This window comes from Anabrus simplex, chromosome 10, assembly GCF_040414725.1.
Source record: "Anabrus simplex isolate iqAnaSimp1 chromosome 10, ASM4041472v1, whole genome shotgun sequence".
Taxonomy (NCBI): Eukaryota; Metazoa; Arthropoda; class Insecta; order Orthoptera; family Tettigoniidae; genus Anabrus; species Anabrus simplex.
In genome coordinates, this window is record NC_090274.1 from 60,914,493 (window position 1) to 60,940,388 (window position 25,896).

The 25,896-nt window shown below is 40.5% G+C and overlaps 1 protein-coding gene across 2 annotated transcripts in view; it reads right to left on the reverse strand.

Annotated features, from left to right (window-relative positions):
- Positions 1-25,896, reverse strand: part of Prp8 (pre-mRNA processing factor 8) — a 222,019-nt gene that overhangs the window by 67,329 nt on the left and 128,794 nt on the right. For both annotated transcript variants that reach the window (XM_067154586.2, XM_067154585.2), the window contains exons 20-26: positions 22,732-22,970; positions 13,574-13,720; positions 13,330-13,480; positions 11,170-11,346; positions 8,798-9,034; positions 3,203-3,529; positions 2,649-2,818 (exon numbers count right to left, since the gene is read on the reverse strand). In XM_067154586.2, coding sequence (XP_067010687.1) covers positions 2,649-2,818; positions 3,203-3,529; positions 8,798-9,034; positions 11,170-11,346; positions 13,330-13,480; positions 13,574-13,720; positions 22,732-22,970 — 1,448 coding nt within the window. The remainder of the gene's footprint in view (positions 1-2,648; positions 2,819-3,202; positions 3,530-8,797; positions 9,035-11,169; positions 11,347-13,329; positions 13,481-13,573; positions 13,721-22,731; positions 22,971-25,896) is intronic.

Here is a 25,896-nt window from a genome sequence, read left to right on the forward strand (position 1 = left end):
AAGAATTCCGATTTCATTCAACTTGGCAATCATGAAGCGCACTGTAGACCCACCGAAGTGAGTGTAAGTGCGGAAAGCTACCCCTCCACGTTCCGGAACACGCGGTCTATTGTGACGCGGATAAATTTCGAGTTGAAATTACTCTGTAACATACTATTGTTTTAAAATGTAAAGGCAGTTTCGAATTAAAAGTCTGAATTTCGGTAATGGGGCCGACATTGTACTTCGAATTATGAATTATCCGTATTTCGAATTAGGAATTATCCGTATTTCGAATTAAACAATTTAAATAACATGAAAAACTGTATCTCATGTTTCCGGGAACGAGAGCTTCTTCGAATTACGTGGGATTTTGAATTAACCGATTTCGAATTATCGAGGTTCTACTGTATATGGCTAGCTTTACACGCTGTAATTTAGCTATCAACTGACAGATTCCACTTGTAGCTGCAGATCCGAACTGTCTCTTTCTAGTCACATATTAGCATATTTCTGGAAACTTTGCTGTTTTTTTCCATCAAATGGCCGGTGGTTACCATTTGTCTGTTCAAGATGAGCTGCATTTTCCGTACAAACAGGTACCGTACCACAACTAACGCCCCCATCACACTTACTTCCCACAGCAAGATTACCAATTTGCTCTTCAGTAAAGTGGAGGTTTACTTTAGCCGCGAATGACCTATAACGATAATGTACACCAGCCCTCCTAAACATGTGCTAGTACTTAAGCAGATGCTGAGCAAATGATGTAATGTGTACTCGGCAGACTTTTCGACTTGCCAACAGAGCGAGCATAAAAATATCATCTTCCAGATTTCTGCATTCCGGAACACTATATCATCCTTGACACTAATAATACCCGCACTCAGACTTTCTAACGCCAGACTTCAAGGGTAGGGGGGGGGGGGGGGACAAATTAAGGGATTATTTGCATATATATGATATTACCATTAAGTTTATGTGGTGTTAATTGATCACTCTACCACGTTTCATTGCAAACGGTTTGGACCAGCCCAAACAGTTCCCATGCACGCCCAGTAAAAGTATTTCCCAAGTAAGTCCAGCCTCATTTTCGGTGCAACAGTGCACTGCAAATGAATAGGAAAGATACTGGCACTGGCTGCCACATAAATCTTGAAGGAGAAAACATTCAATGTGTACAGGTATTCAAATACCTCAGGAGTATGATTACGAGCAGGGGTACTGCAGATAAAGGAATAGTAAAAACAGAGTGGCTAGCAGTTCCATTTTCTACAACCTCATAAGACATTCTACTTACGAAAGCAAAGTGCCCATGAGAGCCAAGATGACTCTGTATGTCTTACTTAATTCCCATTCTCACATAGTCTAGAAACTTGTACACCAGGGTGCAAAATCAGAAAGAAATGGTGGGGGGAAGAAGGATTACAGCGATTAACTACTAGGTTTATTTCAGGCAGTACCAGGTGGGGAAAGGGGTATATAATTCCCCTGAATGTAAATTACCCCTTCCCCAGAAAAATGTAAATTTTAAATCTTTTTGTTTGCATTCTGTTGTTACAACAAGAATGATAAACACTGGAAAGTTATTCCCATGTTTCAGACGGACTTGCCACAGTAAAACATGAAAAATGGGACGCATGTGCAGAGTTCCCCCACTACGTTGCTTTATTGCTCAGTCTATTTCTATATTACTGTATGTGTACTACTGCTGATATTTTTATGAAAATAAGCACAGAAAAAAACATTAATTTCAGTAATATGTGTGTTCTACATTTTTCCTCATTATTTTATAATGAAAGAATCCCTCCTGGGCAATTTTAGTGGGCAGGAACCTTTGAGATACAATTGACAGTGGGGGGGACCTTCCCCCCCTGCGATTTTGCAGCCTGATGTACACTGAAAGAAAGAGAAATTAGTAAACTGCAAGCATGTGAAATGAAGTTTCTACGAACTAACCTCCAAGGAGCATGTAAGGAATAATGACATCAGAATGGAACTGGAAGTGGACTCGATAGAAGAGGAGCTAAGGACAAGACCAACATGGTATGGACAACTAAAGCGAATGCCTGGCACAAGAAAAACCAGATGCATGCCTAGAAAGAATGGTTGAAGAAAGAAGGCCTGTGGTAAGACCTACATAGGAAGAAATGGCTACACCAACTGAGAGAGGATGTGGAGAGAAGAGGAGGTAATCGGGAGTCGGTGGTGAGAGAGGACGCATTTCTGGACAACGATGGTGAAAACTAGTTCGAACACCACCCTACCTGGCATACTGGAGGGATGATGTCCAGCCTACTGTGTAGAGACCACACACAACTACTTTATAAATGAGAAGTTTCTCATGTTAAGGCATAGGTGTGGTTGCAGTTGCAAAATGTGTTGCAAATGTAGACTTATCCCTGATTTACAGCCGGATGTCTATCCTGATGACAACCCTACTTGCAGCAATATATTTTACTATTGCCCATTATTGTGGTGGTGGGTAGTGTTGATATGTTCAGTGTTGTGAAGTGAAGTTTCCTGAGACCAACAAGCTCGGTTCCTGAATCAGAGGAGTTAACTAAGACGTGGCTAAGATCCTTGACCTAGCCAGGAATTGAATCAAAGGCTATGTCACTGGCCATTCAGCCAAAGAGCCAGTCATCTTAGTAGAATGGACTGCTTACCAGAAAAGACCTTCCCAGGTTGGGAAGTATGTTCCTTTGAAGAGTGTGTGCTCCAAGATGCCTTCTACTCCACCCAGAGCCTGAATCATATCTGTCCGGTAGTTGTTCAGATTCCACAGCTTTCCATCGTGACGCTGATGGGTCCACCAGAAGGGATTTTGCTTCAGTACCTACAAAACAACAATGGCATAACTGATTATAGACACTTTGAAGAAACAATATTTAATCATTCCAAGTAATGAATATACAAGAAAATAAAACAATGGATGAATAGTTCTTTTATTAACAAGTATAGTTTAAAAGATATTCACTTCAAAACATAAACTTTTCTGGATCTACGAATACGCACAACAGAAGAATGAATGAATGAATGAATGAATGAATTAAAAGAACCTTCACACAAAAAATAGCCGAAACGCTAGTATTGTATTTCATCATATCACAATCTAATTAAACAAACACACACTCAATCAATCTGCATACCCGTAGAAGATTATGCAATAAAGCTTCTAATGTTCTCTTCATAAATATAGTTTTTAAAACTTAAAGCTTACCTGGTACTGTTTAAACTCTGTTCGTATCCTCCAGCCTTTATCGTAGGCTAGGGTGTGCCTATCCTTCTGGAAAAGGGTGTTGATACGTGGGATACCACGATCCCAGCTGTCCTCCAGATCTTCAAGAGTCAGACGACGGTTCTGAGCACTGGCTTCCTGCTTCTTCAGTGCATATTCAGCCCAAACACGTTGAGAGTCAATGAACTCTGATTCCCATGGCTGAATGTACCGGTACAAGTTAGGAATGAGCTGATCTTCATCGTGGCTCATACCTGAACGGAAATGAGTGATGCCAACATCCGTCTGTTTTGACCATCTTAAGTCAGACTGCAAATAGGGAATAAAAACTCATAAGATAGAACAAATATTTAATCAAACTGCTTAGCAGAGAAAAATGAATATTAGTTATAAAATTTTAAAACTGATTTCCAATGAGCTCAGTACAGAGGTGACTATAGAAGTAATATACAGTAGAGAAGGAGGAGGAGGAGGAGGAGTTAACCACAAGAGATCAGTTGCTACAGGAAAATATGAATTTTCAACTCTGTTATCCTCAGGGCATTATGCGTCCAGCTTAAAGGTATAATAGAAGGATATTTGATAACTTGAGAAGAAATGAAAATATTTACTGAAAGTTTGTTTCTACAAATAGAGTAACTCAAAATTATTTTCCTATACTTAATACATCTTGATAAGTGTAGCATTAGTGGCGCGACAGACGTCAAGCCAGAATTCAATTGCTTTTTCCAGGTGTCGCACAGAATTACGGGTGTAGTATTGTCGATAACTGCTTGAATGACACGCCGCAGATTAGGTAGATCATGTACGGGTGCATCAGCGCCCATATGACATTTTGTAGGGGGAGGCCAGACCCGGGGGTACGTAGTATTTTTAATATTTTGGAAGATAAATAGCGACTTGTATTGTGTGCTAGAATAAACCACGGTGTTCCCTGCCTGTTGGTGGGGAACGGTACTACCGCTTCTACATAACACTGACTTTTAAATCATTTTCTTGAAAGGAAAACACCTGACTAGATTAGATTTTTGCCTTTCCCTGACACTTGGGGGGGGGGGGGGGGCAGGGACCCACCTTGCCCACGGATATGGGCGCCCTTGTACAGGTGTTTAGTAAAGATTCTCACAAATCCCCATAGAAAAAATAAATAAATGGCATAATGTCTACCAATCTAAGGAGCCCAGGCAATTTGGTGACTTTCTCTCCCAATCCAGCACCCAAGAAACTCATGGTCCAAGAAATCTTTGACGATTTCTGCATGATGGCATGGCACATTATCTTGTTGGAAGATCAGGTCACAAGGAAGTTGTGGCACAGTGTAAAACTGCAGCATGTTTAGGCAAATTCTTCCTTTAACGGTTGGGTCTGAGAAGAAGAATTGGTCTATGACCACGTTTACTTTTGTAGTTATGCTCGTACTCTTTCACTGCGCGAGGAGTCTCTATTCCTCATATTTGTCAAATGTACTTTCCACCTTCCCAGAAGTGTCGGATGTATCCTCATCCGAGAAAGAGAGGACTTTGAGGAATGCCTTGTTTCTATCAATTTTCGCCAGAATTGTCTCTATAACCAGCTTGACCCCGGGTTCGATTTTATAATGAAGTTGGAGTTCGTATGCCTGTAGGCACAACCCTTTATGAACATTCTGTGCTGCTGAATGAAGTAACTGTGACTCCCTTTGCTCATTGTGTTCTTGACATGCTGGGACTCAATAGGAAGGATGTACTGATTACTTCAATAGTAGGCTCTGGAACTGTGCGCTTGATTTGGTGGCCTGATATCAAAAGCACTCTTCCTGTCTGCCACAAGTGCTTGTCTCACTTTGTAAATGATAAGTACGTGGGAAAATCGCCAGCTGGTCGCAGCTGATATTCCTGCCGAACACGAGTTTGTACAAGCGTAACAGACTTGATCTATGTGAGCAGAGTCTACAAGCCTACTGATGCACATTTTATAGCAATGCAAACTACTGCCGCTCAAACACAATTTAAAAAAATAATAATTTTGACTTCCTTTACATGTTGAAACAAACTTTCAGTAAATATCTTCATTATTTTTCAAGTTATTAAATTCTGTTTTATTACACCTTAAAGCTGGACATACTGTACATTTGCTTGGTTACTAACATGAAGGAGGCAGCATAAATAATTCTAATGTATCAAAAGTAGTGTGATAAGGACAATAGACAAATGGGAGAGACAGTGGAAGGAAAAGAGCAAGATTCTGAGCCATGTACAATGCTTATACAAATAAGCCAGTTTAGCAAGAGTTGAACAGTAAAATTGAAAAGCTCTACTACATAAGCAGAATCAATCATTACCCAACATAAAGACGTAGAAAACAAACATAAAGAAAGACGTAGAAAACAAACGATAGTAAATATTCATTTCTAATCAGCGTTGCATTACCTGCAGCAGTTATTTTATGCAAATTTCTTATAAATTTCAATGAAATTGCTTGTAATTATTGTTACACTCAGGGGTGCCAACCTTTGAAGTGGGTTATCAACGGTCCCATTTTGAACTCGCGCACCACCCCACACTGTCAAAACGTTTACAAATCAAATCCAAGGCACCCTGTTTGCCCTTTCCTACATATTACACAATAAAATAAAATTTGCTACGAAAAAAAAAAAAAAATTCTTTGTAACTTGTTTCGCACCCAGCAGCTGCTTTTCAGTGTAGGTTTTCTTGAAACATAATTTCCCGAGATGACATTTTCGTCTTCAGAGCCATAAGTGATTCCAGTGTGGATGTACTTAATGTAGGCCTGAATTCTGTCTGATTTTTCCTAACAACACTGAAAACTCTTTCTGTGGAGAGTTACTATGAGGTACACTTAGTACTGCAAATACAACATTACTTAAGGTTTTATACTTAATTTGTCCACTTTCACTTTTAAGCTCTGCAATGTTGCCCCAATTCACATCAATGTTAGGTCCATGTACAATATATTCAGGGAAAGTATCACACTGGTAAACTGCAAATTCCTCTTAAAGTTTGTCATGTTCACTTTCCTTGACCAAAGTTGGGAATCTTCGAACAAAATATTCTAGAAATGAATAGGAAACCTTCATTCTGGGAGAGATGTCTACAACTTCGGCATGATGAGAAATTCATCATCAAGGGGAAATTTCCTGATAATGTAACTGCAAGCTGCCATATAAAACTCTCTTACAGAATTATAAAACATTTCTTCATCACAGTCATTATCTTTCAAGTATGCCCTAGCTTCTGCTCCAATTACCAAGTCCTCATTGGCTTTCTGGTATTTCCTCCTCTTGAATTCAACACTCAAAAGGGAGGTAGATTCTGACTGAATAGAATATGGCTGAACAAATCTGACTAATAGGTCAGTTAAAAGACCAGTAAGTTTCCTCCTAAGAAGATGTATGGCTGGAGCATCTTGTTGCAGAAATATACTCACAGAGTTAAAAACAGGAAGTGTACTCTGAAGAAAGTAGAAAAACAGTTTTGTGTGTGAGTCTTGTATGAAAGATTTCACAGTTTCAAACTGCTTGGTGGTCTCATTTTTATGGTGGGTCTCACTACAAAACATGAGTGTCAAAGCTTCCCACTGCTCAAGAACTCTATCAATAGACTGAAGAAGCGAGAGCCAACGACGGGTGCTAACATTTTTCAAATTTTTGTGATCCTCTGTGCCACAAACAGCCTGATAAACTTTCAACGTGTTTTGCCTTTTAGAACTCTTATCAAGATAGTAATATAACTGAACCAAAAAGTTCTCTACATTGAATGGTAATTGGGCTGCTGCTTTTTGGGCACAGGTGTGTACGAGATGACACGAACAACCCGAGACATAAACAGAAGAATGCCTGTCCTTCACAAATTTGGCAACACCTTTATTTCCCCTTATCACTGTGTATGCATTGTCAGATGAAAAAGAAATGCAATTTTCCCACGGAATGGCTAAAGAAGACAATTCACTATTAATAACAGAGAAAATTCCCTCATCTGTATTGTCGGTACTCTGTAACAATGACAGCAGAAGATTGATATTTGGCCTCTCTGAGCATTAAAGAAAGAGACAACTATAGGATAAAGTTTAACTGCATTTGAATCCGTATTACCATTAACTTCATTAACAGCTGAAGATGACGCTATTATGTGTCAAAACTAGTTCTGTATAATTCTATAAATGTTGTAGTTGAATAACAGCATTAAATTATGTATTGAATAGGTGGAAATACCAAAACTTTATATATTCGTAATTCTTAGTTCAATACGGAATAATGAAATTTCTTACGATAAACTACCATCAGTAACCAAAGAAGGCGGTGTTATTTGCAAAAGTTAACTTATTTCCTTTTTTGCCTCAGATGCCGTGTATTGAACTAAAGCAGAGGTTTTAGTTCTTGCACAACCATACTTCTGAGATATTTTAGTCGGGGAACATTGATCTAAACAAATTTCCAGCATGGTCTGAAACTGATAATGGAATATTATGCTCCAAAAGAAATGTGAACAGCAATTCAGCATATGTCACCACAGTTTCATTACTTTTTACAAAGAACGATGAAACAGACTGGTTTCATAATTTTGATTCATCATATGTGTGATGTTTCTTGGATTCTGTGTACCTTCTGCAATCATCTCGTCCACTGTGAGCCACAGAGAAATCACACGAACACACATCGCAGAACAAGTGGTTTTTACTAACATGTGAAGCAAGTAGGCATGGCCATCCCTTTGTGTAACCGCCTCGATATTTCTGTAACAGTGCTGTCTTCTTAGAAAAAGATGCAACAATTGCTCCCCTTCATTTTACAAAACAAATCACTTCTTTTTGAATCAGCGACTAGGATAATTAGAATTGAAATGCGCTAAATATTCAACTCGTTCTACGCACACAACAGACAGAGAGCCAAATGCGCGCACTAGAGAGCAAAAGCACAAGGAGTTGTGAGTAGCACACGGCCGATTTGATGCGTCATTCTAGCTAAGAGAGCAGCGTATATCTATGTAGCTGGCTGTGATTTCACAACACTCATGGGAAACAAAAGGAAGTGACGACCAAATAATAGCCAAATATGTTTAGCTGCCAACTTACAAACATTGAAATGAGGAGGGTTGACCAGTAATGCTGTAAGAGATTGAACATTTTTTACTTCTTTCCTTTTTTTCATAGAAATTCATTTTTATTGCGACTATGTTTCTTTTCCGTAATAATTGTAATTCTTAATTATCATGTATTCTTTGTTTTGTTTGCATTTATTTTTTTTATCATTAACTTTCTGGTAATACTTTGTTGCCAGTCTGTAGTCTAAGGGTAGCGAGTCTGCCTCTTAACCAGAATCTGAGGACTGGTTCAAGGCCCACTCAGCCTACATTACTACAATTAAGAAGCTATCTCATGGTGAAATAGTGGCCCCAGTCTAGAAAGCCAAGAATAATGGCTGAGAGCATTCGTTTTTTGAACACACTCCCATGAGCGTACTACCCTTGATGTATGCCAGGATAGGAAAAATTTGGGCTATCAAAGACTGAAAATAATAAGAGATATTGGAGGCTAATTTCAAATATGTAGGAAGAAAAACTGTAAAGCAAGGACTCTTACCTGAGGAATAAGGACGTGGCCCATGGACAACATGCCCAGACCCCCCAATTCCTTAGGAGTGTAGAACACCACAGGAGGGAATCTGGAGGGCATCTTGGAGTTGAGACCAATCTTGATTCGAGTCTGGATCTTGTTCTCACATTTGACAAGTAGGTCGAGCAGCTCCTGAGTGTTGACCACAGCTTCACGGAAATATGTCATCAGACCAATCAGGGCTGTGTTCCATTTATTGACAATCTACAGGTAGAATAAAAATAAAAACACATTTTTAGTATGAGAAAAATAATTTTCACTGAACAAAATAGGAACTAAAATCAACAGAATATATACAAAATATTAGCATGTAAGGAGGAGGGTGTATACAGGAAAACTCTGCTCTATATAACCATCATTTAAGGGTAAGGTAATTATCCTTATACAGTAGAACCTCATTAATCTGGACTCCATTAGTCCAGACTTTGCTTAATCTTTGCTTAATAAGAATACATAAATGCAATTACAGTATAAACCTCAGTTACGAGTGCAATGTTGTGGCTAGAAGCAGACGAAGATGATCGATCCATGGTATCGCATTTAAACAGAGAAGGATATTGTTGAAAGTGTGATTGCTGTAGAAAGCTCTGAAATGGATGAATATGACCAGGATGAAGTAGGTGATATTATTAACCCTAAACCAAAACTTAGTAAACTTAGTAAAATTAAAGACCACATTATCATTAAATACGTTGAAGATAACAATGATGAAAACCTATGTGCATATTACGAACATTTGAGGCACCTGCGTGAGTTAATTATTAAAGAAATTAATGTCAAAGGTAGACAACAAAAGATTTTTTTTTTGCTAGTGGCTTTACGTCGCACCGACACAGATAGGTCTTATGGCGATGATGGGATAGGAAAGGCCTGAGAGTTGGAAGGAAGCGGTCGTGGCCTTAATTAAGGTACATCCCCAGCATTTGCCTGGTGTGAAAATGGGAAACCACGGAAAACCATCTTCAGGGCTGCCGACAGTGGAATTCGAACCCACTATGTCCTGGATGCAAGCTCACAGCCGTGCGCCTCTAACCGCACGGCCAACTTGCCTGGTCAACGAAAGATTAGCAGTTTCTCCAAACTAGTAAGCGTGTCAAGTGTGGTCAATGAAGGTGTGCCTTGATTGTCATGTTCTAATTTTGTACTGCACTAGCATTCTGTATTTCGCGGGGCCTAATACTGTATTGCATTCTATCTTGTATACTAAATAACATTTGTATTCCTTAAATTTAAAACACTACACACGTTCTTTTTACTGAACAGGGTGACGTCCTTACCTCATTTCATAAGTTATTTTATTCAATCTGGACTTTCATTAATACGGACAATCTACAGCCTCAATTAGTCGGTATTAGTGAGGTTCTAGTGATTTACTTTTACATAGAAGGAAGGTCAGCGATCAAAGTGTCTGCCATCATTTGCAACAGAAACAAGGGAATTCAACTCTGAAGAGGAACTCAACCTTATCCTGTCACATCAAGCTAATTCAATCTCATCATTCCATCCCAAAGTTTTGTATTCGTGGATTATTCATAAGTTTTGGAAAATTCCCAAAAGGAATTTAATTAGACTTGTTTAAATTTTGTTAATACACTGATGAGCGACTGAGTAATATATAGAGAGAAAAGAACGAACACAATGGCAGGTCAGTGTGGGAAGCAGGAACAACAGAAAGAGGAGACAATCTCCACATCTTCATACAGTGTCATCTTCAAATAGGTGGGCTCTCTCCTCATCAAGCCCAGTTCTTCTACATCCATCTCTTCTCAGCCCCTGACGAGCTCATTTCTGCTCCCCAGCTTCATCACGAGGGCAGACATCAACACTCATTGAGGGGCTGAAGAGCAACTGAGTCAGGGACCCTTGATACATGTGTTAACGTCCCTCCCAGGTGAATGACTCAAGGCCACCCATTCTTTCACCTTCTGCACTCTGCAGGAAACCTGTGCCTATAGCAAGACAATGCAACAGGCCCAATGTGGCCGACTGGTTTGATGAACATGTAAAACTACACAACCCTGGTTCCGACTAGCCCACTTCCTTTGCTGGCACTGAAGGAGCAGGCTGGTGAAGCCTGAGGAAAGAAGAGCAAGAGAGTGCAAGTAGTTGATGACATTTGTGCTATGCAGTGAATTACTGTGACCTGAAATAATCACCATTCCTTAATTCCGGAACTTCTTTGGTGGTGTTACTCTTTTTTTTTGGCCCTATTTCTACATATTTTACTCAGATCTATTTTGTGCCTGATACATACCAACATGCTGAGATACTTATTAGATCTGGGGTAAAGGTCTGAAAATCGAGAATCTTCTGCTTGAGTCCAATTAAATTTCAATTACCTTAGTAAATGTGGTGGAACCACTGGCCATCAATATCTGCCTCACTCGGTTGTGGAAACGCTGCAAACTCTCCTCATCTACTCTAAGGAAGCACTGAGCTGTTCTCTCCTTGGTCACCTCGTTTTGCAAGTTCCATACTCCATCTCTGTGCGTGAACTCCTCGTGTGTTGTACGGCACTGGAACAGGCAAACAACGGTTAAATCTGTACAAGAGAGAGAGAGCGGAGTACTATAAAGAAATATGGCAACAGAGTTCATTCCTAATTATCCAGAAGTACATAAACCTCAAGGCTACTTAAATATGGGAGGAAAGTGCCAGCTGAGTTTTGACAGTATAATCATATATATCATTTAAGAAAGTACAGGCATTTCAAACCAAATTCAAACAAATCTAAACACAATCTTAAATATTACCATGTATTTTAAAGAAGACCTTGTCCATAACTACAAATTAATTCAAAGTCCTCCAAATGCATTCTGAAATAAATAATTTAATAAAACTTGCAACTGGTAACAGTTTATATTATTTCATAAAGAAAAGTATCTAGGCATACTGCCATCATACCATCTCAAATTTGGAAAATATTTTCCTGGGTACAAATACTAATAAATTAACAGTAATCACAAAATATTAATTCATTACTATCAACAGATCCTCGGATAGGATGCAAACAAAGTATTTTTAAAATCAAATATTTCTTATAATTTGCCATAATTACCTTATTTTCTTAAGGAGGGTAATGAAATTTTATTGAACATTTATCTTTACAAAGACATCAATTTAATTATATACATTCTTCACTATTCAAAAATATGAGTGTCTCCTCTATGACAAAGAGCAAGGAGGTAATAAGGAAGATAACAAATACAAGATGTATAGTCCCAATACATTACCATTTTTGTACTACAACATTATGGCAGCTAAGACAGCAATTGTGTATGCAGGTCTGCATCTGACGATGCTAGAGCAACTGTCATTTCTTATCGAAACAGACTTTCAACGTATTAGGTCGTGTTACGTACATGTAGTACGTGTTGAAGAGATGTTAAGTACAGAACAAAAATGGCCACCCGGACACCAGTGGGATCCGAACCCAAAACCTCCCCATTTCGCGTCGGTTGCTCTACCAATCGAGCCATTTTTGTTCTGTACTTAACATCTCTTCAACACGTACTACATGTACGTAACACGACCTGATACGTTGAAAGTCTGTTTCGATTACAATGCGGTCGTGAAAATTCAATATTCATTGTCATTTCTTAGTAACGCCCTTAACGTGTGCAATATAAGCTTAGGTGTGAATAGTGGGTGTGTACGAGACTTTTTGTACTGCAACCTGCAGGCACACTGTTGATGAAAGTGCCTTATATATCGGAGTCCAAGCAGGGCATGGGGAGAAACAATCTAGCAGCAGCTTCTGCAATAGTCAAGATTGAGTAGACCTATTTCGCTTCCTAGAGACAACACAACATGATGGACTTCCTCCTCTAACTTTGATCAAATGTAATTGAACACTTCTTGGCTTACTACCCACCTTATTATTAAGCCAGTTACCTCCCTGTGTTTTTCCACAGAGAAGAGACCACCCTGTATATACTTGCAAATATTAGAGAAATGTTCATATATGAGGGAACATGCCATATCCAGCATTACTTATAGTAAACTGCATATTTATGCAGATATGCCTTTTTGGCCATTCACATTAAGAAAAAGAAATCAACATAGGGCACTGCTATTTTTTCCTGCAAAAGCTCTACTGTTTATCCAAAAATTCTTATTTTCTATAAAGCCTAATGCTCAATTTCTCCACTTAAAAAGTAGTGCCACATGTATTTTTAATTTATTTTTTAGACTCCCCTGTATATATTTGCAAATCTTTGAGATATATTCATAACCAAGGGAACATTTCATATCCAAAATTACTTGTAGTAATAAACTGTATTTCTGTACCAAATTTCATAACCTGAGATGTTTAACAGCTGGACAATTTGTAGTTTTCTCTCCATTTTCCCTTCTACCAACACTGATCAGTCATCAAGTTCATTGCCTGCGTTTTCCTATTCTCCATTTTAATTTTTGTATTCATAAATCTACTTAATTCAAAACAACTGAAAACAGTATTTTAAACCTACTTAACAAACTCTTAACATAGGTCTTACCTTTGGCAGGATGCGACATTCAAATCCACTCATGTTGAACAACAGGTTAGGATTGTCTTTGGAATACACGCTGACAAAACTATTCTCCCACTGGATCGTGGTAGTAGATCTTGGCAGACGGTTCTTGATATCCCAGAATACTGCCCTTCCACTATTAGCAAAATTCAAAGAAAGGACATCAGTAATAATAGAAAAATATAAACCACTAGTTAATGTGAATTACAGATTTCTTGTAAACACTTACAGATTGACATCATGCTTCATGAGCCTCATTCTAGCATCTCGAGGCCAGCACTTCTTGTTATTGTAGCCGACAATGTTCTCATTGTTTGGATCTGGATGTTCTGTGAGGTAGCGTTGAATCAGATCTCTTGCCTCTTCAGCAGTAAACCTAGAATGCATTTTTGTTAATATTACTAAGAAAGACATTGGTGTTGAGTAGAGAAGAAAGAGAAGGAAAAGATACTGTAATAATTTGGGAAAAAAGATCTTGAAACTGTAGAAAGCTTCAAGTACATAAGAAGCAAACTGAAGCAGTTTTGGACGTAGAGACCGCGAGAGGATACAACAGGGAAATGTATTTAACGAGTGTGTTAAGAACACTGAAAGAAAGTAGTAAAAACAGATGATTTTTTATTTGAAGATACAGTGCACATATTGTGCATAGAATTGAGAACAAACTAGAATTATCATGCATACTGACATCACTCACTTTTACAAAAGATCACAATAGAAGATCTCAGATTCGTACAAGTGAGTACACGGTATCGGCTGCATTATACACTGCATAATTTACATACACATAATAACAATAATGCCGTAGCAGGTAGGGACCCTCTACGGAGTCAGCCCGACCCAAGGAGTAGCGCCCCTGCCTATGCAAGTCCCAGAGCACACTGACCCGGTGTGTATCATCTGGTAAGGGTCCCAGCTCAGGGTTACGAGTGAAGACCTCAAACGGAATAAACAGCAAAGAAGTTGAACTTCGGAACGGTGGAGATTGTGGAAGAGGTAGCCCAGTACTCGGGGAATAGTATGAGTACACTACGTATCAGCAGCGTTTGTCTCCCATGTTAGGGGCGGCTGCAAGTTGTTCGGTCAACGGTCTCAAAGGCAGAAGAGGAATCCTAACTCCCAACGGCAATGAGAGCGGAAGAACCTAGTGGAGTAAACCACGAAAAAATAATCATTTCGGACTAACAATCCGCTCTTACTTTGGAAGCTAATTCCTTCCTTCACAAATTACAACTTTATTTTCAAGATGGAAGTGTCGCTGAAAGAAAGCACTACCCCAGGTGGCAGCTTGGCAGAGAAATCCACCATTGCACTATGCAATGCAATGGGACTTAGGGTTCTGGAGAGTCCCAACACCTGCGAGAAAGACGAGTCGGACTGGGCGAGTTGGCCGTGTGGTCAGGGGCGCGCAGCTGTGAGCTTGCATCCGGGAGATAGTGGGTTCGAATCCCACTGTTGGCAGTCCTGAAGATGGTTTTCCGTGGTTTCCCATTTTCACACCAGGCAAATGCTGGGGCTGTAGCTTAAGGCCACGGCCGCTTCCTTCCAACTCCTAGGCTTTTCCTATCCCATCGCCGCCATAAGACCTATCTGTGTCGGTGCGACGTAAAGCCACTAGCAAGAAAGACGAGTCAAAGAGTCTTGAAAAACCTTCCAATCTCAAATTCAAGAAGAACTATTTCATTGGAACAATAAACGTCAACTCACTTACCAGAGTCGAACAAAAAGAACTAGAAAAGCTTTTGGAAAAAATCAAATCCAGATCCTAGCTGTAAAAGAGACAAGATTCTTGGAAGAAAACATCATAGCCATCAACCAATACAGAATATTCAAAGGAAAGCCGGCGATTAGAACAATCACCAACAAGCCTCTGCTCGGAACCTGCTTCTACATAAACAAGAAGATAGTAAACAATGTCACAGACTTCACCATCAAAATCTGGAAGATTGTCTCTACTAACTATTAAATGCAAGAATAAGAGGTACACTCTCATCAACTGTCATGCCCCGATCAACGAAGACAACAAGAAGAACCCACAGAAAGTTGATGACTTCTGGGATCTTCTGAAAATTGAAATCACCTGGATACCCAAGAGCAATGTAAAAATCCTGCTGGGAGACTTCAACGCACAGATTGGGAAGGAACAAAAGTACAGAGACGTCGTAGGGGAATATCCAGCACATAACAGGACAAACAAGAATGGGGAAAGGCTCATTGGACTCTGGAAAGCTTTTCAGTTGAAACTTATGTCAACACACTTCAAGAAACTCCAGACAAAATCAAAGACATGAGTATCTTCGAATCCCGAACTACGGGAATTCCAACTGGATCGCGTAGCGATAACAAGGAAAAACTCAAAGGAGGTGATGAATGTCAAAGTGATTAGGAACGGTGAATTCGATTCAGACCACTATCTCTCCGAATTTAAAATCCGTTTTCTCCCAGTAGGACAAAAGAGAGACCCACCTAAAATGATGAGATACAACACAAACAAAATGAACATCACTGAAGACATCCTTAGGAACTTCAGAGACGAAATCCGGACCAGCAGAAAGGGGAACTGGCAAGAACTATGCACGGGAATCAATGAAGCCACAAAAGAAAACACTTGGGCAGGCTATGAGGAAAAGAGAAATAGGGTGGAATAAAGAGTGCGAGGAAGCTCTCAGGGAGAGGTCAGAGAAATGGAGAAAATGGAAATGCTCCAGAGAAAAGGAACACATGGAACAATTCAGGCAACAGACGAAAGAAACATCCAGGATATTTTGAAGGACTAAACGATCATCTGGCCAGAACCGGCCAAATCATCAAGGAAATCTGGGAGAAGAAGACAATCCCAGAAGAATGGAAAACAGCACTCATCCATCCGCTGCATAAGAAAGGGGACAAACAGGATGTCAACAACTATAGGGGTGTGTCCCTCCTCCCGATCGCCTATAAAATCCTCTCAAAACTGCTTCTTAACAGAATAGAAGCGAATCTGGACTAACAAGTACGGGAATACCAAGCAGGGTTTAGGAAAGGCCGCTCCTGTATTGAACAAATATCCAACCTGAAGTCAATACTCTGCCACAGAATGCTGAGTGGTAAGAAAATTATGGTGTCGTTTATAGACTTCAAAAAAGCCTTCGATTCGGTGGACAGAGACTTTGGATAAGATCATTAGGGAATCTGGAGTCAAAACCAAACTGGCAAATATAATCAAAGAGACCCTAACAGGCACAACCTCCAAAGTAAAATTCTTCGGGCATCTCTCGCAAACATTTGAAATCAAGACAGGCGTGAAGCAAGGGGATGGACTATCCCCACTCCTATTCAACCGTGTCCTAAAAAAGATAGTGAGAATATGGAACTCGGAATTTGAACATCAAGGGATAATCCCAATCTCTCTAGGGAGAAAATCAGGAGGGATTAAAGTCAACTGCTTGGCTTTTGCTGACGACTTTACTATACTATCAGAAAGTCCAGAGGTCGCAACCATCCAGATTAACCTCTTGGAAAGAATCGCCAGCCAAACAAGACTGAGGATATCAGCAGAAAAGATCAAATTCATGACGAATATCAAAGATGGACCAAAATTCCTGGAAACGGAGATAGGACGGATAGAAAGGGTCAAGAAGTTCAAGTACCTTGGTGAGACGATACAGGAGAATGGACTAGAAAAAGCTGCAGTGGAAGATCGGATCTCAAAAATGGAGAGAGCATACAGCTCAACAAGAAACAACTACAATGAGAAGTGCTTATCCCGAAATTCCAAATTACAACATTACAACACGATGGTCAAAACAGAATGCCTGTCTATGAACCGGTGGTGGTGGCGGCGGTGATTATTGTTTTAAGAGGAAGTACAACTAAGGCAACCATCCTCTATATAACACTAATCAGAAGGAAAAAATGGAAGGGATCCGACACTTCGAAAAATTAAGGTATCGGTCAAAGAAAGATATGGGCCACGAAGGGCATGAAAATGAAAGACCCCCTAGGCCTCGGGAACCTAATAGCATCAGGGTCGGAATAGAACAAGAGTTGACCAAGAGAAGTCAGATAGGATAGGTGAAAGTGAGGAGGCTGGCACAAGTAAGTGTAAGCAATGCAAGGACTCAGCTAAGTGCCCCGTGGTCGCCAACCCACGCTCCAAAGTTCAGAGCCCCTAGGGCCCTTTAAGTCGCCTCTTACGACACGCAGGGGATACCATGGGTGTTATTCTACCGCCCCCAGCCACAGGGGCATGTCCATGAACTACAAGCTGGAGAAGATAGAGGTCATAGAAAGAAGAATACTTAGAAAAATTATGGGAGCTGTCCAAACTGAAAGTGGATGGAAACTTCAGATCAACAAAGAAGTTTACCAGAAGGTGGAAAGAATCTCAGAGACCACGAAGAAAAGGAGGCTGGCGTTTCTTGGACATCTGTACAGAACAAACGCAGACTTACAAAAACAGATATTTCGATATTTCATTACTTCTGAAGAAAAAAGACCCCTACAGCATGGATTAAGGAATAAGGAAACATGTTTTTTTTTTTTTTTTTTTGCTAATTGCACCGACACGGATAGGTCTTATGGCGACGATGGGACAGGAAAGGGCTAGAAGTGGGAAGGAAGCGGCCGTGGCCTTAATTAAGGTACAGCCCCAGCATTTGCCTGGTGTGAAAATGGGAAACCACGGAAAACCATTGATTAAGGAAACAAAGAAGGATATGGAAAGGTTAAGCATCTTGGAAGACCAGCTGTTAGAGAGGAATACGTTTAGGAATACAGTGAAGAATTTGGAAGGTGTTCAAGCCACAGGAAGAACTAGGAAGACCGGAAGAGCCTGGACAGATGAACAATGAAAGCAGGCCAGCGAACGCATGAAGGAGTATTGGACACAGAGAAAACTCCGCACGAAGAGAAAGAAATGAAGTTGTAGCGTGATCCTTAGTGGTCCATTTGCTTGTAAAATAATAATAATACTAATAATGGAATACATTACCCCAAACCCAAATCAGAAATATATTTTTAAATATCTAAACTTACCGACACATTGAAACTATGAGGAATTCAATTTAATTTAATTTTGTGTGGCTATTTCTAGCCGAGTGCAGCCCTTGTAAGGCAGACCCTCCGATGAGGGTGGGCGGCATCTGCCATGTGTAGGTAACTGCATGTTATTGTGGTGGTGGATAGTGTTATGTGTGGTGTGTGAGTTGCAGGGATGTTGAGGACAGCACAAACACCCAGCCCCCTGGCCAATGGTATTAACCAATGAATGTTAAAATCCCCAACCCGGCCAGGAATCGAACCCGGGACCCTCTGAAGCGAACGCCAGTACGCTGACTATTCAGCCAATGAGTCGGATGAGGAATTCAATTTATAAGCCATTTGGAAAGAACGAATATCAACAGACTTACTTATCAAATACAAATTTTTGCAAATCAAACGTACGAAATCAAAATGGCATAAGCAAGTAGAGTAAGACCTCAATGAATTAGGATCGCCAAATCTGTAGAATAGAAATGTAATCAAGAAAATTGTTCACACAAGGGGATTTGAGGAAGACGAGAATAAATGAACATGACATACTTGGTCGGAGGAACAGAAATTACAAAAACGATGAAAATGAACTATTGGGCAAGGACAAAAGCTCAAAAAATGTTGATTCCGCATGGTCCTAAGAGACCGACTCGCGCAGAATAATAATAGTTATTCGTTTTACATCCCACCAACTACAGTACTTTTATGGTTTTCAGAGATGCTGAGGTGCTAGAATTTTGTCCCTTAGGAGTTCTTTTACATGCCAGTGAAACTACCAACATGAGACTGGGGTGTCTGAGCACTTTCAAATGCCACCCGACTGAGCCAGGATTGAATCTACCAACTTGAGTTCAGAAGGTCAGCGCTCTACTGTCGGACCTACTCAGCCTGGAAAGGCGACGTATAAGACGGGTTATTGACCCACAATGACATCTACAGCAGAGAACTGGAGCCTGACAAAAAGATAAATTCCAGGTCAGTGAGATGAAATTTTAAAAACGTATGATAGGAATTTTTTTTAAAAAAACAACCTTATCAGCACCTGATAGAGTTTGAAAGGGGCCTCATTGTTGGTCTCCATTTGGCCAGTTGGTCAAATTGTTCTTGTGGGGCATTTGGATGTGACAGTGGCCTGATGCTGGTCACCATGGGAATGTGAGGGCAGGCATACTCGTCATCAAGGATCCGGTCGACAACGTCTGATCACCACAAGGGAGGATTGGTGTATTGTGCACCAAGCACATTGCAACTCCTTCACATCTGCACCTGCCATCCGAGAACAAGTAATGAACTCCATACTACTTTTTGCGTCATCCTGCACCATTCATCGGAGACTAGCAGCAGCGGGACCGGGGAATTACCATCCCATGCTTAGGCGGCTGTTAATACCACAACAAAAACGGCTGCATTTGGAATGGTGCCTTGACCAGGAAGCATGGACTGCTGATGAATGGTGTCGCGTTGTGTTCAGTGATGAATCGCAGTCATGCATTACCTAGATGACCATAGTCTGCAGTATGGTGGCGGACCTGGAGAGAGGTCCAATTCTTCCGATGTTTTGGAGAGGCACGGTAGTGTTTCTTCTAGTGCCTTGATGTGGTGAAGATGTTACAACATTAATAAAAACCACCTTTCCAATACATAATATCATTATATTTAGGATAAAACCATTAATCAGATGTGAGAACTATGACGTTTCATTTATACTTCGTAAGCATCATCAGCTAGGAGTAACTTAAATCCAAGGTAGGTCAGGGTCCTGAACCCAGCTCATATAATATAAAACGTCTGATATTACATTGATAAAAATTAATTTTAACAATTTAAGAATAGTCAATAAGACTATATTATGTCTATTAAAAACAAGTGGTGACCAGTAAAACTGCTGAAATGTAGGTGAAATGAGTGACATGAAAATGTTACAATAAGTTGCTATAAATGATTGTTCGTATAATATTCGAGATCATGGCAATCTTCACTTGGCGGTATTGGAATGCTTGTGGTTAAGAACAGTTTTTTCCAATAGGAGTGAGCTGATGTGGAATTACGAACTGTGATCTCATTTCATTTCATAGATTAAAACATGGTGAGGTGCAATGAAATCACATGATGTGTTGGTTGAAAAACAAATGTTGTGAAGATGAATTAAATGTCGCCTGAATCGGCGAAAAACTTAAGGGACTTCCTCACGTTGTTATTATCGTAGATAGATGATCTGTTATCTTGAGCTTCAAATGGGGAACACAACTAATCTTATAAAGTGAACAAGCAGAAGCAATCGGGGTGTACCCCTTTGTGTTGGCTGTGAAGTGATTAGTCCACACACAGCATGTGTCTTTATGAACTGTCTGTGTGATGTTGAGGTACTCCCGTTGACAGCAAGATCGCCAGATCTGTACCCGATAAAACGTGTGGGACCAGCTTGGACGTCAAATCCGTCGCAGCGCCAGTATCCAGGATATAAAAAACCAGTTACAACAGTTGTGGGCCAGCTGCCTCAGGAGAGGATACAACGGCTTTATGACACTATTCCCAACCGAATCAGTGCGTGCATCAAGGCCAGAGGGGATGCAACGTCTTACTTATAAGTAGGCTTGCACCGACAAGTTCTTTGTAAACTCGACTCAATTTTTTGATCACCAAAATAACAACACATAACTTCTCAACACATGAAGTTTGATTTAGTTTCCTCCTCACCTTCTGGGCGCTACAACTTTTTGTCAGGCAGTGTATATTATTTACTTCTATTGTTGTTCAAAAGGAAGCTAATATTATTAAAAAATGAGTAAAAAAATTACAGTTCTTTTAATAAGAGAGAAGAAAGATGCACTTTATGGTCAATTATCTGATGTGTTAATGAGAAGTGTCCACCATTTCCAAACCAACGAAGGGCAATACACAGCTGTTCTTCGGGAGACAGAGCTGTGTTTTTTAGCGTTTAAAATAAAATATATTTCACCTAAAAGAGCTTGATTTTTTATAGAATTAATTCTAAACTGTTGACTGTATTCAAAATATGTTACAAAGTTCATATTAATCCCATTTTTGTGGATTCTTTTTCATCTGTCGGTAACATCTTCATCCAAAGAATTATGTAAAAATACATCAATTGCCAGTAACCTAACTGCACAACATGCTTATTATTGGCACTCATAAATATATGTATCTACAAACAGATTCTATTTAATATCATCTAATACTGATATAGCCTTTATATGATTACAATAGCCATTAGCAATAATTTCACCGGGCAAGTTGGCCGTGCGGTTAGGGGCACACGGCTGTGAGCTTGCATTCGGGAGATAGTGGGTTCGAATCCCACTGTCGGCAGCCCTGAAGATGGTTTTCCGTGGTTTCCCATTGTCATACCAGGCAAATGCTGGGGCTGTACCTTAATGAAGGCCATGCCGCTTCCTTCCCACTACTAGGCCTTTCCCATCCCATCGTCGCCATAAGACCAATCTGTGTCGGTGCGACGTACAGAAAGAAAGAAAAATCGTTAGGCTCAGTGGCATTCTGATGGATCCCAACTTGGCAGGTTCGATCCTGGCTCAGCCCAGTGGTATTTGAAGGTGTTAAAATACGCCAGTCTCGTGTTGGTAGATTTACTGGCATATAAAAGAACTCCTGCGGGACTAAATTCCAGCACCCCGGTGTCTCCAAAAACCATAAAAGTAGTTGGTGGGACATAAAGCCAATAACATTATTATTTATTAGAAATACTTTCACAATCCTCTAAACACTTGCGGAAATTGTATTGGTTTCATGAGTACTTGTGGTAAGTTAGGCTTTACAAAACGAAACAGCTAAATCCTCGGTAAAATGCACCTGTAATTTCTGAAACTTTACTTGTGATACCTTACTTATGAAACAGAAATATGCTTGTAAATAGAAAATTTGTAATTTTTAACACTTCCAAAGAAGAACTTGTGTGTTTTATGAAACAAGGCCCTTGACTAAGGTGGCTGGACTTGATCAATATCAGTATAACAACAACGAACCTGGACTAGAACACAGCTGAGGAGCAGCTATGGTGGTTGGATAGTTTGCTAGTTGCTTTACGTTGCACCGACACAGATAGGTCTTATGGCGACAATGGGGCAGGAAAGGCCTAGGAATGGGAAGGAAGCGGCAGTGGCCTTAATTAAGGTACAACCCTGGCATTTACCTGGTGTGAAAATGGGAAACCATGGAAAACCATCTTCAGGGCTGCCAACAGTGGGATTCAAACCCACTATCTCCCGGATGCGAGCTCACAGCTACGCACCCCTAAACGCAAGGCTAACTCGCCCGGTAGTTGGATAGAGGAAGACGGAAAGGTGCCATTAACATTCCAACCCGGGAGCTGGAAAAGGGAAATAAATGACGACATACCTGAAGAAGATGTGAACTCTATCGACATATCGACAGAAGAGCCTGATAGGATGTGCGGTCTCAGATGCAACATCTTGGAAAGTGAGGAAATCGTTGGGCATCTGAGGTGGTCCCGCCATCTCTGATGCTCTCTGCAGACCCAGCACTAGCAGATCTAATACCAGGCCATAATACTGCACAATGAAGGATGCAAACTGCAGCCCACGGATGATACCGTAACTGTTGGTGTGGTTCATGTCCTAGGAATCAAGACAAGCCAAATATTTCTGAGCAACACTGTTTTTCACAGATATTTCTAATCATATTAGTATAGGAAAGGAATAAATAAGAGTCAAATCATGTCATACAGAAAGAGAGAGAGGAATAAGAAAGGAACACACACAATACGACGAACACAATGCCAGGTCTGTGTGGGAAGAGATAGCAAAAGGAACAGGAGATGAGGGCAAACATGGAAACACAAAATGACAAGAACAATATCCACATCTTCATACATTTTTGTCTTCAAAGAGACAGACTCTCTGCGCATCAATCCCATTCTTCTACAACCATCTGCTCTCAGCTCCTGAAGAGCTCATTCCTTATTCCTGGCTTCATCAGGAGGATGGGCATTTACACTCATTGAGGGGCAGTCTTAACAGATCTTCAGTCCTCACGTGGTATAAGAGTAGGATAAGAAGAAAACCGGATAAGTACTGGAAAAGGATGATGATGATGATGATGATTATTATTATTGTTTAAAGGGTCCTAACAGCAAGGTCATCAGCCCCTAATAGTACGAAGTGCAACAAAATGAAACTATAATTAAAACTACAAAATGTATCCACTGAATAAAATATAAAGTGAACGATGATTAAAAAAAAAAATGACCATGAATCCGAAACAGTCAGTGGATCCAATTCACAATGCCTTCTTTTCTGAGACGATGCTTCTTATAAGAAGGAGTCTAAAATACAGGTACCTGGCCCCTCATAATGGTAGTAATCACTGGTAACGTAGAATCATCATGTTCCTCGCATGGTGGTACTAATCACAGGTAAGACCATGGTATGCACACACAATGGCACCACTCACAGGTAACTCAAACCCATATTGTTTCACACATAAGGGTACTACTCTCAGGCAACGCAGACGCATAGTGTTCCTCATATAGTGGTACTAATCACAGGCAACAGCCAAATCCGTGGTGTACTCGCAGGTAATGCAGACTCATTCTGAACACAGGTGAAATAGCACGTTCCAGTGCAGCGTACGGCACCTTTTCTCGCATGGACATTAGTCGACCAGACGAGTAACCCCCGCCGAGGTGGGATACACACGATAGTACTAACAAGACCCGTGGTGTTCCTCACATAGGTGTACTACTCCTAAGTAACGTAGATCCATGGTGTTCCTCACAGGGTGGTACTAATCACAAGTAACGTCGACCCATGGTGTTCCTCACGTAATGGTACTAATCACAAGAAGTCTCATGGTTCTAATTTCATCATCCCATAGTCGCCCCTTTTAGTCACCGCTTACGACAGCAGGAGATACCGTGAGTGTACTCTTCACCTGCGTCCCTCACCCACAGGAGGTTACAGCTAAAGGGAAGAAACATAAAACAAAGATAAAGATTTCATCTATTTGCACATCACAGACCAACTGGTGTGTTCATTTTTGGTGATGGGTTTGGGAAGCATTCTAATAGTACAGTGGTAAAGGTGTCTACTCCATAGTGGAAGATGTACAGGTTCAAATCTCCATTTAGTCTCTTTTTATTTAATTTAAATTCAGAGTTACATTTGTTTCCTGCTGTTGTTTTTAACTCTCATCTTTTACATGCTTCCACATACATACGGGGTAGTCAAATGAAAACTGAACACCCGTTACAACGTGACCATGCAAAGGTTTTATTCAAAATAAATTACCGAAAGCATTAATACATTTATCCCACTGAGAGACGAGATGATTAATTCCAGTTCTGTAGGAAGAGGTAGGTTGCTGATGGATCCAAATCCACACCCACTCTTGCATTTCCTCGTCGAAATAAAACCGACGTCCATGAATATCTTTCTTCACTAATGTCAAAATCACAAGGTGAAAGATCTGGGCTGTCCGGAGGATGTTGAAGTGTTTCCCAATCAAATCACTGAAATGTAACCTTCGCCAGATTGGAAGTATGCGGACGAGCATTATCGTGCAAAACGATGACTCCAGACTATTCCGGGGCATTTTTTTTATGGCATGTCACAGTTTCTGCTACATGTCTTCATAGCGCTGCGCACTGATTGGGGTTCCATGTTTGAGGAAGTCGGCAAGCAAAGGGCCCCTGTAGTCAAAGAAGGAGGTAGTGTGAACAGCTTTAGATTTCTTTGGCGGGGGGAGGACGGGAGAATTGCAACGTTTCCATTTTTGGCTTTGTTGTTTTCTTTCGGGCTTAAATGGTGGCACCACGTTTGGCGGAAATGCAAGTGATCTATGATAATCGTATGCACGGAGCCATGGCTAATGGTGACCTGAACACAAATTTCTTCCTCCATGATTCGTTGGCTTTCCCGGATAAGGCCATCAATCCGTCCTATTGTCGTCGGCTGTAACTCAATCCGAGTAAATATAACTTTTTCCTGCATACATTGAGCAGTTCAACTCAGTTTATGGATGTGTTTACGATGGCTAAACAGACCAATCCTGGCATAAAACATAAGCCTACACAAATCACACTGAATGAATGGAGGAGGGCGGGGTTGTAATTGACCGAGTTTTCTTGCTTGTCGCATGGCCTCTTAATGTCTGCGGTGTTCTCTGTCAAACAAGTTGACAGCGGTGGACGTAGTGTTCCGCCAAAGTGAACGGTCCACAGTACATTCTTCCCATGCCTGTAATCTATACCAGTTGTCTTCACGATGTTTTTTAGCTGGTACTTAAAACGCTTAACAGGGGCTCCATGCAGTCTACTGCTGGAGCGAAGTTCACCATAAAGAATTTGGCAGGGAAGCCTGTTATCACCCATACAGTAAACAGGGCCTAACCATCTCAGTTGATGAGCGATGATTGCTGCCTCAATGCTATTTAACTGCGCTTTGTCGAGAACTGCCGTGTTGGTCACATAGTCCTCCCCACTTAATATTCAAGATGAATCTCATTTTCTGTTGGTGGAAGCGCTCAAGTTTTTTGATATCACAG